Source organism: Astyanax mexicanus, chromosome 1 (genome assembly GCF_023375975.1).
Source record: "Astyanax mexicanus isolate ESR-SI-001 chromosome 1, AstMex3_surface, whole genome shotgun sequence".
In the NCBI taxonomy this organism is placed as follows: domain Eukaryota; kingdom Metazoa; phylum Chordata; class Actinopteri; order Characiformes; family Acestrorhamphidae; genus Astyanax; species Astyanax mexicanus.
The window spans coordinates 94,211,453-94,228,930 of record NC_064408.1 but is presented as its reverse complement, the minus strand read 5'-3'; the positions used below and the strand labels follow the sequence as shown (position 1 = coordinate 94,228,930).

At 36.2% G+C, this 17,478-nt stretch overlaps 1 protein-coding gene across 2 annotated transcripts in view; it reads right to left on the bottom strand.

Moving 5' to 3' along the window:
• Positions 1–15,442, bottom strand: part of c1h8orf34 (chromosome 1 C8orf34 homolog) — a 166,745-nt gene extending 151,303 nt beyond the window's left edge. For both annotated transcript variants that reach the window (XM_015606949.3, XM_049485830.1), the window contains exon 1: positions 15,215–15,442. In XM_015606949.3, the coding sequence (XP_015462435.1) occupies positions 15,215–15,283 (69 nt within the window). In that variant the 5' untranslated portion in view covers positions 15,284–15,442. The remainder of the gene's footprint in view (positions 1–15,214) is intronic.
• Positions 15,443–17,478: the final 2,036 nt, after the last annotated feature.

The window sequence follows — 17,478 nt, the reverse complement described above, 5'->3', positions numbered from 1 at the left end:
CTGAAAACTTATTTATCTAGATCTAGCCTCTCTGTGGCATTTTGTAAAATAAAATAAGAAATATTACTAAACATTTTGTATTACATTATATTTATTTGTAAAGACAAGGACTAATAAAAAAAGTGTTTTGGATGTAAATGTGTTACTTAAATGAAAAGGTCAATAAAAATGTAGTTTGAGGTTCACTTTTTAATTTGTTTTAATTAAATCTGGGCTGAAGGGTTGTCAGGTTTGTTCTCACATATGTGAAGGAGCTGATTGGTCAGCCCTTTAATCGCTTGGTGGATTTCCTATTTAATAGATTTTACATATATTTTTCCTCAATTGTATATTTTTGCACAATTTGAAAAGCTGTGTTTTACACTGTATGAATTTTTCATGATGCTAACTCCTGTTTTATGCATGATTTGTTATAAAGGCAGAAAAATGCACATCGGTTTCCTGCCAGTCATGAATTTATCATTCAGTATTATGTATTTATATAAATATATATATTTGCGTTCATTATTATGTAACAGTACGAGTGTATACACTGCATTGACATGTGTGGTGTATAGGGTAAATGTACTGCCGTTATGCATGAAAGAAATGCAAATACATTTTTTTGCAGCTTATTTGATCTTCAATCATGAAAATGAAAGAATCTGGTGGTCTGAAGTAGGAAGAAATGCATAGAACATGTATGTAGGTTTATGTGGGTGTAAAAAAAAACGTAATTACGTGCTCAGTTTCCTTTGATTAAACAAGCTATTTTAATTACTCTGCCTTTAAGGTAAGACACTGTATATAAGCTCCACCGTATATAGTATGTCCCATAATACTCTCTGCACACCGCTGCACTTCTGAGAGCTGTGTGTAAGATTATGATTGAGTGGCTCACACTATAGGTCATATATCATTTCCACTAAAACTCCCAGGAGCGCAAAAATCCACAACTCCGTCACTGAACACATACGAGGTCAGCAGATGTGTGTGCCAGCTCAGGAATTCACCTGCTATTATTTTCCTTCAGTCTGTGCTTCTGCTATTACTGTACTCAACCACTACAGCTTTACTATTCTAAATCTTCTAATGTAAACATCATTTCCACATAAAGAACATACAATACACCCTCACAATGCTTACTTTTGGCAGTAGCTGAGCTAAAATAGTTCATTTATGAGAAAACAAATGTACATTTTTGAATTATGCCATTCAGAGCATTGCTCATTTTAGGAACTGAATTTAATCAATCATCAAACCAGCAATCAAACATATTCTTTCTTTTTTTATTACTAGGGCAACATTAGAAACCCTCACTAAAACTCTGAGATGTGCCACCTGCAGAAATTCTCGGATGACACTGCCATCGTTGGGTGTGTGAAGGGTGGTCAGGAGGAGGAGTACAAGAGACAGGTGGATGACTTTGTTGCTTGGTGCCGACTGAACCAACTGCAGTTGAACATATCCAAGACCAAGGAGATGGTGGTGGACTTCCGTAGGTCTGGACCACCCTTGCAGCCAGTCTCCATCGAGGGGGTTGATGTGGAGACAGTAAAGACCTACAAGTACCTTGGTCTGCAGCTGGACAACAAACTGGATTGGTCAACAAATACAGACACCCTGTACAGGAAGGGACAGAGCCGGCTCTATTTCTTGAGGAGTCTGCGGTCCTTTAACATCTGTAAGAAGCTTCTGCAGATGTTCTACCAATCAATCGTGGCCAGCATTCTCTTCTACGCTGTGGTGTGCTGGGGAGGCAACATGAAGAGGAGAGATGCATCACGGCTGGACAAGCTGGTCAGGAGGGCCGGGGCAGTGGTTGGAATGGAGCTGGACTCTCTGGTTACAATAGCTGAGAGAAGGACTTTGGATAAACTGCTTTCTATCATGAACAATGATAGTCACCCACTTCACACCACCATCATGAAGCAGAGGAGTGTGTTCAGTGGCAGACTGCTGTCACAGAGCTGCACAACAGACAGACTCAGAAAATCCTTCATTCCGAGAGCCATCAGACTCTTTAACTCCTTGTAACGTAACTGTCTTGTAACGTATGCATACTTATATTATATTATATTTCTATGTCACATCAGTCACTTTCGTAATCGATGTCACTTTACTCTGTTAATTATTTAATTATTTATGACCATTAGCAACATCTACTGCACTGCTCCGTTTACAGATAGATCCTTACATTGTATAGTTAGTTTTTTTTTTTTTTATAGCCTTATATATTTTCTATTCTTCTGTGTTTTGATTTGTCTGAGTATGTTTCTTATTGTATTGTGTTGTTGCTGCTGGATGCCTAAATTTCCTTCGGGATAAATAAAGTATCTATCTATCTATCTATCTATCTATCTATCTATCTATCTATCTATCTATCTATCTATCTATCTATCTATCTATCTATCTATCTATCTATCTATCTATCTATCTATCTATCTATCTATCTATCTATCTATCTATCTATCTATCTATCTATCTATCTAAAATGTGCTTTATTTAAAAAGCACTAAAATGTGCTTTATTTAGGTTTATAATATAAGTTACTTCAAATAAAATCACATAAAAACAGCTAAATTCTCTTAAAAGGAATAACTCATTTATATATGGTTATTTATTGAGCTCAAATATGCTCACAATTACAAAAAAGAAAAATGTGTGAACATTATTAAAACTATATTATTGCATATCTTTACTAAAGGTGGTGTTTTGTATGGAACCACTACAGCTCAAAGAACCATGTCTGATTAAATCATTCTTCTCAATGGTGAATAACCTCTTTTATCTGGTTCTATGTAGTAGCAAAAAAGGGTTTCATTATCATCATAGAACCCCTTTTCAGTGCTATAAAAGATACTTTTTGCTTTTTTTTTGTCTATTACTGTACAACTAAATGTTCCTTTTTGTAATGCTGATCTCTACTTATTGTCGCTATCCAATGCAAAACAACTTTCTCCAAAACATCAACAGGAGAGAGAAAAAAACCTTCTTTACTTTCAATGGAAGTCAATGTAAAAAGAATTTATTTCAGGTAATTGGATAATTTATATTGGCCCATTCATTGAGAACTTTTGTCACAGTTTAAGGTTCGGTTTGTGTGTCAAATGATGTAGTAAACTAAAAATAAACAAAAATGAAGATACTTGTTTTCATTGAACAGTGACAATATGTACATTATAACATGTTAATGTATTAGTATCAAAATCAGCAGATATGAATGTACAAAACAAATAATTGTTACTATGTCCCACAGTTTCCAGCTACTGATTATGAAAATTGTAACACAACATCGGCAATGCAAACATTCAGCACCCCCACTTTCTTACAGTGTAAAGTTTGGTTCAAATGTTATCTTAAAACAGTAAAGCATTGTTTAAAACACCATTATGTAGCTTTTTATCTTAAAATAGCAAGTTCAAAATTATGCTGATGAACAGAGTTAATATCCATTACAGAGAGAACATTGTCTCAGTCTGTGCTTCTCTGGACTCTTCATGCTTCTAACTGCACTGTGTAACTCTGGTGAAATGGGAGAGAAAAAGCATAGTCATCAAGTCATATTCCTGTAGAAATTTAAAAGGCATGGAATAGCAGTATGTGAACTGATCAGGAAGTGTTACTTCAAGAGATGGTTTGGGAATGCCCACACTTGTGTTTTAATGATTGTGACCTGCAGCATCTGGCAAGAACCGTCCAAAGATGCACCGGATTATTAGTCACACTATCAGTGAATGTCTATTTCCTGGTCTATTTTCATACATAAGATTCATACATAAGATGCACAGGATTATAAGGCACACTGTCGATTTTTGGGAAAATGTAAGGATTTAAAGTGCGCCTTATCGTGTAAAAAATACGGTAAACAGTCAAGCAACAGACAAACCACAGTAATAGTCAGTGCAGGAGGCCACACACGCATATCCCCCAGGTCTGTGCAGTGTTTTTTTTAGCTACCATGGGACATGGCGAAAGTCATGAGACACAATACCAGCTCCAGTAACATGACGTGGAATGTTGTATTTGTATTTATGTGGAAATGACATTTGAATCATGACTTTTTTCAGTGACTTTTTATTTATGATATTAGAGCTACAATAATGCTTTTGTTGCTTTTAATATGATGATTTTTTTCACAATTTTTATGAGGCTAAAAAGAAAAAAGAGAATTTTACATTTAAATCTGTGTCAGTTTTCAATCTCGACTCACACAACTCAACAGGAACTCATCAGACCCATCAGTAGAGCAATCAGTGGCTATAAACGTGAGCAGTATACTGTACATCATGCTCTCACAGCTCTAAATATAGCACAGCTTCTATAAAACTGTAAGGTCTTGTGTCTGAGTTTTATACGAGTGCATAAAGTGAAAGCACTGTGTGTGACAGACTTCCTCCTGCAAATCATACGCAGCCTGAGCTAACCTCCAGCCCTGCTAATGAAACCCCTCTGAAGGCAGTCAGCAGCAATAGAGCAGGACATTAACTCTTCAGTGCAGAGGAGAAAAGTCTCTGCTTCTGCTTTTTAATTCACTTTTCCCAATTCTCCCCCCATCACTCTGATTCACAATGATATGGAACTAAGACTAAGATCTAACAAAGCTGGAAAAAGTCATGGATTTGTCTTAGTAGCGTGATTGTGAATTGTGTTTAAATGTTCATCCAACAATAAAGGCAGCATAGAGCTTCTATTTAACACATGGTACCACAGAAAATTCCACATGCTAATCGGTTTTAGGTGAACAATGAGCTTCTTTACTACAGTGGAGGTTGTTAATACTTTAAGGCCCTGTTCACACCTGGCATTAACATGATTCCTTGATGCTCCAACTAAAGGTGCTCAAAGTGCAAATACAAACACAATATAGTGTGTCTCAAGGATGTGTATTAATAATAACCGCAAAACTACAGCATTTACCATCTGGACTCTACTTACCCACAGCACAAGGCTTACGAATATATGTGTTAATATACGAATAACATATTGGAACAGTGAGGTTAAACCATTTGTTTCTGCTGTAGACTGAAAAAACATTTGAATTTGAATCTAAAAATTAATTAAGACAAAAGATCAACATTTAATTTTTTTATTTCAGGTTATTTACATCTGAATCTGATGCACACTTTAGAAGATAGCACCTTCTCTCTGAACCTACCCATTTTTTCTGGAAATAAGGTGTGTTCAGATACATTTCTTGCTAATTGCTATCTTGGCAACCGAAAACACAAGTGCACCATTGACTAAAATAAGCCTAGACAACAGTCAACTATTAGAAATGAATTCCTTCTTTGGCAACATGCTCTCAGCATGAGTAAACTCCTGCTTGTTGCAAACACAGCACGCAAACCCAACTTTTAAATTAACAATAAACAGAATACACAATAAAATAACATTACTGTTCTCGTAGATCAGTTTCCTTTGCTTAGAAGCACAGAAGTGATACGCCATTAAATTAGTAATCTGCCAAAGGGAAGAGTAAGTGACACGCTGATTGGTTTGTTTCAGGTTACACCCAAAACACACCCATGATTATTTAAGAAAATTAGAACATGGCTTTTGCGCATTTTGAGCCATGCAAGGCATATTTGTGCTTCCTCTCAATATCTAAGAAACACTAACATGCCCTAAATCCAGCTGTGTGGTTGTGCTATAATTGTGAGTCTATCAGTTATTGTGATATTTAGACTACATGACTAATCAGGGACAAATTTTGCGACTCACCTGGCTAGTCTCCCAAATCACATTTTTAGTATAGAACACACAAGATCTTGTGATGCCATGCAGAAGAAATGTTTGTTGGACACATAATTCTCTTTCTATGTGATTTTATCGCTTGTAGGCAGCTCTTGACTCATAGTTACTGACTGGTCTACATATTAGACCTGCTAGACTATTACAAGGTATCTATGATTAATTGGTGTTGTAGTTCACATTACACGACTGAATGAGCACTTAGTGATCTGTGATTTTCCTCCAAGCAGAGGTTTTTGTTGGCTATCAACAAAAAATAATCGTAAACTGGAAAACATGGCTAAAATCGTGTGATGTAAACTATTAGCTATTCAGACTGCAATAACAAGCTAACAGATAATGGTGCTACTGGTGCATACATAAACCTAGGTGCTTTATCTTGATTTGGACTGCATGATTCTAACCATAACAGACTCCTTCTCCAATGGAAATGATGAGAAATTTGTAAGAAAGCAACAAACCACAAAAGGTTGTGTTTTGCAGTGAAGATAGAATTAAACTAATGTGGGCTTTATTTTTTTTTTATAGAATGAGTATTGCACAAAAACAAAAAATATATATTTTATAACTGATTTAATGCATGAGATCATTAACCCCTCCATCGTCACTGCGCAAGTTTGCCCCCATTATTCTGTGGGCTCAGGCCTGCAGGCCTGATCTGCAAAGAAAATGCTGACAATGCAGAATAATCTGAAGCAGAGCAAATTGGCCTCATTCATATCTATCTGCAGAAGAATTCATAAGCCACTCTGCATACTTTTATTCCCACATAAGTCTGTATATTGACCATTGCTTCCACCTGATGTCATTTATTGTCTATGCCCTGTCAGTTATTAATTGTTATAAATCATTGTCAATGTTGTGGACTCCACCTTTAACGTGTGCACTAATTTGTGCATGTCTTGACTTTCTAGCTTTCATGTTATACAGGGATAAAGGGACAAAAACAAGAAAAAGTAAAAACTACTGTCACGAAATTCATTTCCTAACACACACAGATCGCATATGGTATGTTTTTTTTTAATAATCTGTAACATTAAAGGCACGATAAAGCATTTTAAACTAGAAAGAGAGACCGCAGCTTAAACCAGGGGTGGGCAATTTATTTTCCCAAGGGGCCACATAATACACTAGGACTGTTTTGGAGGGCCGGTCGAACATATTCGCCTCAATTTTGCTCAGTGTTAAAGCAGCAGTTCTTAAGATTTTTTTTCTTAAAATTGAAAGTAGCAGTGTTCCAGATCGAGGTATTCATGAATCTGGTAAGTCCTGGGACCTTTTTATGGTTATGAAAGCATTTATTTATTATGTGAGCAACCACGATTAAAAGCCCTTTTTCTATGCTCTGTGCAACTACATATTCTCACCAAAAACATACAGACTGTCACTTTAATTTTATCCTGTTAAAAATGCACTTTTTGCATGCTCTGTGCAATTACACATTCTCACCAAAAACATACAGACTGTCACTTTAATTTTATCCTGTTGAAAATGCACTACTTATATTTTATTATTATTTTGATATGGTTTTACAGGTAAGAGTAGACATTTAATTAGGAAATAAAAATGCAAAGCAGGCATAGTACTGCAAATAACACCAATATCATATCAATCCAAATTCACGTAAACAATTGTGAACAAAATGTGTGTGTTGTAAAAAAAAAACAGCATTAAATTCACTTAATACTAAGTACTGTTGCTATTTGGTTTGTAGTCTAATTACCCCATTTACAGTTTTTCAGTATTTTTTTCTTGTTTAGAGAGAGAAATCTATTTTGGGCTGCAAAACAAGTACAGTAAAGTCCTGTTCGGTTTCTGGGTGGATATGTGAAGTGCCCAGGTCTGGCTTACACAAGAATGTGGTGCATTTAGATGGTCCTTATAAACTTATGAACAGTGGAAAGATAGCAGGAGAATAGTCCAGGTCAGCACTGGTTTATTAACATGTTTCTACCTTGCTTCTGCTTCATGATGAAACAAAGTCGAAACAGAAGACAAACAACAGGCTGGACCCAGGGAGTTCACAGGCAGATCACAGTCTAGAGCAGTCTCAGATGAGAACACTGAAGACCGGGCGGGGCTAATGCAGAGACTGGGACTGAAAACAAATAAAGAGCAACTGCACCACAAGCACAAGGGACCGAAGTAAATGGACAAAGTAAACAAAGAAATAGTGAGAAAGACAGGATCAGGGGCTGGGCTAGGTGTTAGAGAAGCAACACCTACAACTTTCCAGCTTTCATGTTATACAGGGATAAAGGGACAAAAACAAGAAAAACTAAAAACTTCTGTCACAAAATTCATTTACTAACCCACACAGATCACATATGGTATGATTTTCATAATCTGTAACATGAAAGACATGATAAAGCCTATCAGACTAGAAACAGAGACCACAGCTTAAACCAGGGGTGGACAATTTATTTTCCCAAGGGGCCACATAATACACTAGGACTGTTTTGGAGGGCTGGTCGAACATATTCACCTCAATTTTCCTCAAAATTCTGCATTTTTAACAGAATAAAATTAGAGTGACAGTCTGTATGTTTTTGGCGATAATGTGTAATTGCACAGAGCATGCAAAAAGTGCATTTTTAACAGGATAAAATTAAAGTGACAGTCTGTATGTTTTTGGCAAGAATGTGCAATTGTACAGAGCATGCAAAAAGTGCATTTTTAACAGGATAAAATTAAAGTGACAGTCTGTAGGTTTTTGGCGATAATGTATAATTGCACAGAGCATGCAAAAAGTACATTTTTAACAGGATAAAATTAAAGTGACAGTCTGTATGTTTTTGGCGATAATGTGTAATTGCACAGAGCATGCAAAAAGTGCATTTTTAACAGGATAAAATTAAAGTGACAGTCTGTATGTTTTTGTCGAGAATGTGTAATTGCACAGGGCATAGAAAAAGGGCTTTTAAGCAACCCAACAAGCAACACCACAGGTTTAAAAAAAAGCATGCACTTCAGGTTATTGAACATGCAGGGCGTTGTATAATTAAGCAATAATACATGAGGGGGAGTGCTATAATGTGTAACATTGGCACTACTGTGCTGCGGTTTTAGGCACGAGGCTGTAGGCCGAGTACTGTAGATCAGCACAGCAGTGCCAATATTACCTGTTATAGCACAAACCTCGAGTGTATTATTGAACTAAAGAACTAATGCACTATAGAAAGGGACAAAAAAACACTGGTTTGTGAGTTAAACAAAAGACCAGATTAGAGATGGGACAGGTTATGAGGCCAGTACGTTGACAGGGTACTTGATAGACAGTGACAGGTGAACAGTAATGATCACAGTAACAGGGACAGGATGGTGACCGAGACATTAACATACACAATTAAACAATGGCAAAAGAGGGGACAGGAACAGGACAGGGATGTAAAGGCGTAACAGAGAGAGGTATGAATTTACATGTGTTCTTCTGCTGCTGCAGTTCCTGCTTCCTTGTGTGTCATTCCCAGCATTCAGCTAATGAGGCAAAGAGCAAAGTCCTTGCGACCTAAGCAGAGCACTCTGATTAAAAGTTGGCAGGAGTCCAGATGTGGACTCGAGGCAGAGAGCTCTCTCAGTGAATACACAACGTCTGTTTACAGCAAATATGGATCACAAGAACAAAGCGAGAGTGAGAGGACAGTGCTTGTGCTTCTGTATGCACAGACAAAGTCTTTAAACACATGCTCATCTACTCTGCAACCTGCAGCTGTTTTTTTACTCAAATAAAACAATTTGAACATTTTAAATGGCAAAACAATTTTTAGGATACAAACTGAATTTTTCTGCAACATCTGGCTATCTGTGCACACAGTCATCAGAAATCCACAGGACAAAAAGGTCAGTGCAGTGCTCTGTAGCTTACATGCAACAAAGCAAAGGACCCAAAAGCAGTGTGTAAGACTGGGGGAGGATACATTAAAATTAAAAATCCGGGTAATTCCACCAAATATTAATTTATATGGACACTTACTCATCCACAAGTGTATGGAGTATGCAAATATATGCAAATGTGTATGCAAAAATGTGTATATACAGTATATTAATAATGTTGTAAATTACATTTGCATCTTGCACTTTTGCTCTGTAGATCTACTCCACTGTTCTACAGTTCTAGAAAAAATCAGTTTCTCAGATTTTGCTATTTATAGGTAAATGTTTGAGTAAAATGAACATTATTATTTTATTCTATAAACTACAGACAACATTTCTCCAAAATTCCAAATTAAAATATTGTCATTTAGAGCATTTATTTGCAGAAAATGAGAAATGGCTGAAATAACAAAAATGATGACCTTAATAATGCAATTAAAACAACTTAATATTTATAAAGTTTTAAGAGTTCAGAAATCAATATTTGGTGGAATAACCCTGTTTTTTAATCAGTTTTCATGCATCTTGGCATCTTCTCCTCCACCAGTCTTACACACTGCTTTTGGATAATTTTATGACACTCCTGATGCAAAAATTCAAACAGTTCAGATTGGTTTGATGGCTTGTGATCATCCGTTTTCCTCTTGATTATATTCCAGAGGTTTTCAATTTGGTAAAATCGAAGAAACTCATCATTTTAAATGGTCTCTTTTTTTTCAGAGCTATGCATGTACTTCCTGTGTGTTTTCTGAGTGTATTTCTCCTATTATGTTCTTATAAGCCACAGAATACCTAAATTTCCTTTGGGATCAATGAAACAACAGTCTATACACACGTAGCATGTAGCAAGTACATTACATTAATGTGCATCTTCTTTTCTATATAAACACATGGTCAAACAGCAAGTACAGTACTGTATATCTCCAGCTCTGTAAACTCCTCATATTATGTAACAGAGCTCTGCTGTTGAAGATGGAGGACCTGTGTGATGCTGAGGAAATAGTCAGAGTTATGGCCTTAAGAAACATCTGCAGTTCATCTGCAGTTCACTGTGATTGCAAAATGGGTGAAACTTTGGACATACAGTAAATAAAACTCCATTTTGGTGACTGACTATATACAGTCATAACACAAAGTAAATGATATAATGATATAAGATCATTTTATGCAGTTAGGAGTATTAAACAAGGCTGCACAACACACACTCCGGCGGTCCTGTGGGGTCCTGACCACTAAAGAATAGGGCAAAAAAGGGTAACAAAGCAATAAATATATAAATGTGTAATTATAAAAGTGCTATTATATGATAAGATATGATAAGATGATAAGAGGGACAATAGTGTAGAAAAAAGGAGGTGATCATGATAATTTAATATGACTGTGTATAATTAGATGAAAAATCAGTTAAAGACTTTAATCCATATATCCAATAATAATACCCTTCAGAAACTTGGTTATATACAGTATGTCCATGCTATGTAAAAGCAGGTAGGAGCATACTGTATAAGAGTAGTAATCAAAAGAAGAATCCAGTGAAACATATGCACACAGTGTTAAACTAAATAATGAACCTATTCTCCACACTGTTCACTCTGCTTTCGGGCAGGTACTGGTGCACAAAGCCACAGTCAGGTTTCAGAGTCACAAGGTGTGTAACTGAAACAGTGTGCAGATAAACACAGCTGGAGATGATAAGAAGATCAGTTATGACTGCAAACATCACTATCACACTGGCTGCTATACTAACACACAGACTGAGCTAACAAAACACAAGCAGACTCACAACCTGGCAGTCTACACCTGCTGCTTAGCATATAAAACATCCAGGTAACCCTTTAAAAACTCTATAATGCTACTAAAAAGCAGTAAAACACGTATAGTGATACATGCAGATAAGAATCTGTACTTGTCCAATTCTATTAAAAATCTATATATCAGGACTTACTAGCCTATCCTAACATACAGTATATATATGAATTATTAGCCAATCCTAAATGTAACTGTATGACTTACTAGCCAATCCCTTAAGGGGCAGTATGAACTACCAGCTAATACAGCAGCAGGAATTACTGTTTAAAAGCCAAATATCAGTATGAATTACTAGCCAATCCTAATGCAACTATATTGATTACTTGTTAATCCTAATGCATCATTGTGAGTTACTAAACAGTCATAAAAGACTTTAACAACTTACCAATCAATCTCTAAAACCAGTATTAATTATTTGCTAATAAATTACTGGCCACTCTTAATGCAGAAGCATAAACTGTTAGCTAAACCTAAAATCCAGTATGGATTACTAGCTACTTCTATGACCAATCCAAATGCACCTGTATTAATTAATTGCCAATTCCAAAAGCAGTATGAATTACTAGCAAATCCTAAAAACAGTATGAAGTACTTCCAATTCGAATGCAGTTGTATGAATTATTGGCCAATCCTAATGTAGCAACATAAACTACTATTCAAAAAAAATATTATGAATTACTTGGCAATCTGAACATAGCTGTATTAATTACTGGCCAATCTTAATTCAGTACGACCTAATGCAGCTACATAAATCACAAAAAATTATTAAAATACTATAGTGGCTTACTAATCAGTCCCTAAAAAATATTAATTAACTGCCAATGACAAAAACCAGTATGAATTACTCACCGATCTTAAAAACCCATTAAAATTACTTGACAATCCTAAAAACCAGTTTGAATTACTTACCAATCCTAAAAATCAGTATGAATTACTTGGCAACCCAAGCTCAGCTGTATGGATTACTGGCCAAACTTAATACAGTATGAATTTCTAGCCAATATTAATGCAGCTATATGATTCACTAAAATGACTAAAATACTATTCTGGCTTACTAATCAGTCCCTATTAATTTAATTAAAAATATGAATTACCTGCCAGTCTCAAAAAACAGTATGAAGTACCAACCAGTCGTAAAGCAGCAGCATTAATTACTATGCTAATATGTAAGTAGTAGTGCAGCAGGTACAGTGGTGGGATAAGGATGAGGCAGTATCAGGCAGTGTGAGCTGGGGAGGCAGGGCTTGTTAGAGCAGGATACTACACAGAGGAGAGTCGGCGCTGTCCGCGGTGCTGAACCTCACTCGCACTGCTTTTAGCTTTATTGCTGTTTGATATTCCACCCATGCACACAGTCAGTGCTACAGGAGAGCTGATATATCAGCAGTTTGTCTCATGTAGACAGAGCTTCCCCTCCAGCCACAGACGGCACGGAGAGGAGAGCGGTGGGTGGCACCACACCACTCTGAGAGGAACAAAGTAATAGTGGCTGATTAAAGTGTTTCAGAGCTGTAAATGCAGGAACACACAGAACACACGCTGCTGCAGGCGGAGTCGAGCAGCAATGATGAAACTTTAAATGTGCTTAGCAGTATTTTTACTCCAGCCTGACTGTAAAATACGCATGAAGTGATTGATCAAGTGTGAGAACAAGTTTCTAAAAAGACATGCGCACTACAGGGAAGACCTGAAGTGTTTTGGGAGATTTTAAATACAAAAAACATATATTGAAAATGTATTTATGTAACATTAGTTTGAATGACTTTGTTTAGTCATGGGAGATGTAATGTAGACATCACCACAATGCCAGATTTTGTCCCCACTCATTTTCTTCAGAGTTTTAATGTAACACACTGAAACAATGATTTCTCATCAACATTTTTGCTGATTTTGTCATAGGATATAACTGATCATGTTGAAATTCTTGTTTTATATTTAACTGTATGTTACATCCTCTCTGCTAACTGGCTACAATACAAACCATCCCTGTCCTTAGCACAGGGGTTTAATAAACTTACATTTGTCTTGTCTTGTCTTGTCTTGACAGTATAAATTACAGTGACATGTATAGGATCTTCAAAACTGTGTGTCAATGATTCTACTGTATATTACTCTATATTATAAATAATATATATATATATATATATATATATATATATATATATATATATATATATATATATATATATATATATATATATATATATATATATATATATATATAGATTAAGAAGAATCTAGATTATAATTGGAATAATATATACAATAACATGATTTTAAGATTGCTCTGTGTGGAATAATTTCATACTAAATAATGATAATGTGACTAATCTACATAATTACACAATTAACCTATATTTTCTTGCCTATGACTCATTTCTATGATATGATCACACAACGTAATATAAAATTAATTACAAATGACCAAGTGACTGCAATTAATCTACATGTTTTTTCATTACAAATCATTACATCAAATATGTTTAATTAATGTGATAAAAATGTTAACCTATCCAATATACAATCTAGGAGATAATAGCATTAACCTACAAAGCAGTATTCAGATACTTAATTGTATAGGATATATCTACAGCTCTGGAAAAAATAAGAGACCACTTCAGTTTCTGAATCAGTTTCTCTGATTTTGCTATTTATAGGTATATATTTGATTAAAATGAACATTGTTGTTTTATTCTATAAACTATGGACAACATTTCTCCCAAATTCCGGTTAAAAATTTTTAATTTAGAGCATTTATTTACAGAAAATGAGAAATGGCTGAAATAACAAAAAATATGCAGAGCTATAAAAAAAAAGTTAATATTTATAAAGTTTTAAGAGTTTAGAATATCAATATCAATATTTGGTGGAATAACCCTGGTTTTAAATCACAGTTTTCATGCATCTTGGCATGTTCTCCTCCACCAGTCTTACACACTGATTTTGGATAACTTTATGCCTGCACTCCCGGTGCAAAAATTCAAGCAGTTCAGCTTGGTTTGATGACTTGTGATCAATCATCTTCCTCTTGATTATATTCCAGAGGTTTTCAATTTGGTAAAATCAAAGAAACTCATCATTTTGAAGTGATATTTTTTTTTTCCAGAGCTGTACAATATAGCTTAACCGTGTAAAAAAAAATGTAAGTACTAAGTCTTTAGTATTAAAATGATCTATATATAATCGTGTAGATGAGTTGCATACCCAAAGATTAATAAATATACCCTGCAGATTGAATAATTGGCAATTAGGAAAAATTAGAAAAATCATGTGACATATCATTAGATTGATATTTGCACAGCACATTATGAAGATCAAGAATAAAAATGTTTTAATAAGTAATGCAAAATATAGTCTTAATGCTGCTTTTTCAACATTAAAAAACAGCAGCCACAATACAACACATCACCTCAGATCACCTCCAAACCTCCAAACTCACAGAGCAGAGAGCAGAACACACCAAGCAGATCTGATTAAACTATGAAGGACTAACTGGACTAACTAAGATCTGAGCTGCTTCTCCCTCAACCTCAAACATCTGTCTGATGATTTCTCTATTAAAACACATGAACATACTGTATCTGACTGTCTGATCCCCCTGATCTGAACAGGTGTCTGACTTTTTTCAGCTCAGTCTCCTCAGCCTGGTTATCTCCACTCATATCTCTCTTTACCTGAGTTTGTGTAAAGAACAAAGCCCCACCAGCATCAGCATCTCCACACAGACATCCCCCCCCCCTCTCTCTCTACAGCTCTAACTGACGCCCCCCCTAAAGTTACAGGACGTGCAGGAACCCACCTCGAACAGGGGTCCGATCCGGTTCTTCTCCAGGTAGGACTGAATGCGGGACTGCTGCTCAGACGCCATGGAGGGAGAGAGTCTGTAGGACAGAAGAACCCTGGTGAGAACAGGCTGCGCTCACTCCTCAGCCTCCATGCTCCTCCGGACTGACTCCTGGCTCCTCCACACTGCGGCAAACCGCTCAGCTCAGCTCCTCCATCCAGCAGCTCATCACTACTGACTGCACAGTCCCACACAGCCCTGCTCCTCCTGCTTACTATAACCACCACCACCACACACCCCGCCCACAAACCCCTCACTGGACCAGCTCCCCTCTCAAACCAATCCAAACCCAGCATTCCTAACGCCCATCCTGATTGGCTGCTCTCTTTTTTTATGTTTATATCCTAAGCCCCGCCCAACACAGTAGTATGGCTTATATACTAAAGCAAAGCAATGCATCCAGCTGATCTGTGATAAAACAGGTGAACTGACTGAAAGCATTGTATAAATGCTTTATCAGTTCAGTTTGAAGATCAAATATTTTGGAAAAGTTTGGATTAACAAAATCAATATTTAATATCAAACACAGCAAATCTCATTCTATTTTCTTCCATTTGTTTTTAGTTAATTTCATCATTAATAGCTGATTAAACTGTTGAGTAAATTCGTGATAAAATGATAAAAGTCAAATCAAAATGAGCAGCTTCAGTACAACAGAACATGAACATATGTTTGCCTTTTTTTTTACCAGTAATGTCAAAAAATGAGTTTACATATTATGGGAAGAACTACTCCACTAGGTAAAGAAGAAAATACTTTAAGAAATGAAACTCAATAAAAAAAATCTAAAACTTTGCAAAGACCTTCAAAAACATTTTGATGAAACTGGCTCGCATCAGGACCCCCACAGTAAAGGAAGAGCAAGAGTTACCTCTGTTGTTCCTTCATAGTCTGGATGACTTCAGTATTCATTTACAAACATTGAATGTAAAGGTGTGTCTAAACTTTTGACTGGTATTGTATATGGACTGTTTAGAGCTGGACTATGAATTACGTAATAATGTAAATTCAGCACTGGACGTTTTCTAGACCAGCCCACTACAACCACAGCAATGACACCCAGTCTCCCTATCACCCACTCATGTGCATGTTCACCTAACCATGACTCTATTCTGGAACAAATAAAACATAAGTAACTAAATGATCATACTGTTATGACCATTGCTATGGACTTTTAGTAAGTATAAGTAAAGCCTGCAGCCTGTGTGTAAGTGTGCTGGGCATAGGTAGGAGGGGCGGCTGAGCTTTCTATCCAGTGGTAGCCACACTTTAGCTAAATGGATTTTCTTAAACAGCTAAATTGGAGCTCCCCCATCGAGTGTCAATAACGTTCTAGAAGTCTAAACTGTAATATTTTTCTATGACAAAAAAATATGCTGTCCATGATTGGCCAATGGCCATGCCTTGTGGGTATTGCACAATGTAAGATTGGAATATTTAAATCAGATAGTATTAGCTCTTTAAGTGGCCCACACACAATTCCCACCGGGAATTGTCTTGGTACATCGTATACCCAGACCATCCCTGGGACTGCTTAAAGTTGCTGAACGTATAAAAATATGTAAATTCTGCTCAGATCAATTCAAGGTTTGATGCATTTCCAAAACAATATTATGAAATATGAAAAAGACATTGAGAATATTTGGGTGGAATCAAAAATTTCTTAAATCTTTGAATTTAGTCCTTTAAGCTTAGTTTCTTGTGGACTTTTTGTTGGTACATTTTCTTACGGTTTTGATGGTGAAGCTCCTGGACTGCTTTACTGTTACTCACACCTCTCACTGTGGAGCAGCAGTGAAAAAGAGAAGAACAGAAAAGAAAAGAACTGACTCTAGCAGACTTCAGCTCCTGTGCTGAGAGGTGCTAAACATACTGAGATACTCAACTGCAGTTCTGGAAGCTTGTCAGCACAGCTGGAGATTGTGGATCAGAAACTATTTTACTCTAGTCTGTTTTTCATAGCTACTTTTGCTTCAACTTAAAAGTTCATATGCTACATTTCTTTTTCTCTATCCAGCTCCAATTCTGCTCGTCTTTCACTGTGGCAATATATTAAATTTGGGCTACAGACTATCAGGATCAACCTCCAGAGATGCCACAGTCATCTTTGATACCTAGACAGCATAACTGGCCATGGCCCCAGCTGTCAACAAAACACTGTGTAGGATGTGGTGGAGGGCCTTCTATTGTCATGGTTTTGGTACACTGGTATATTTTCT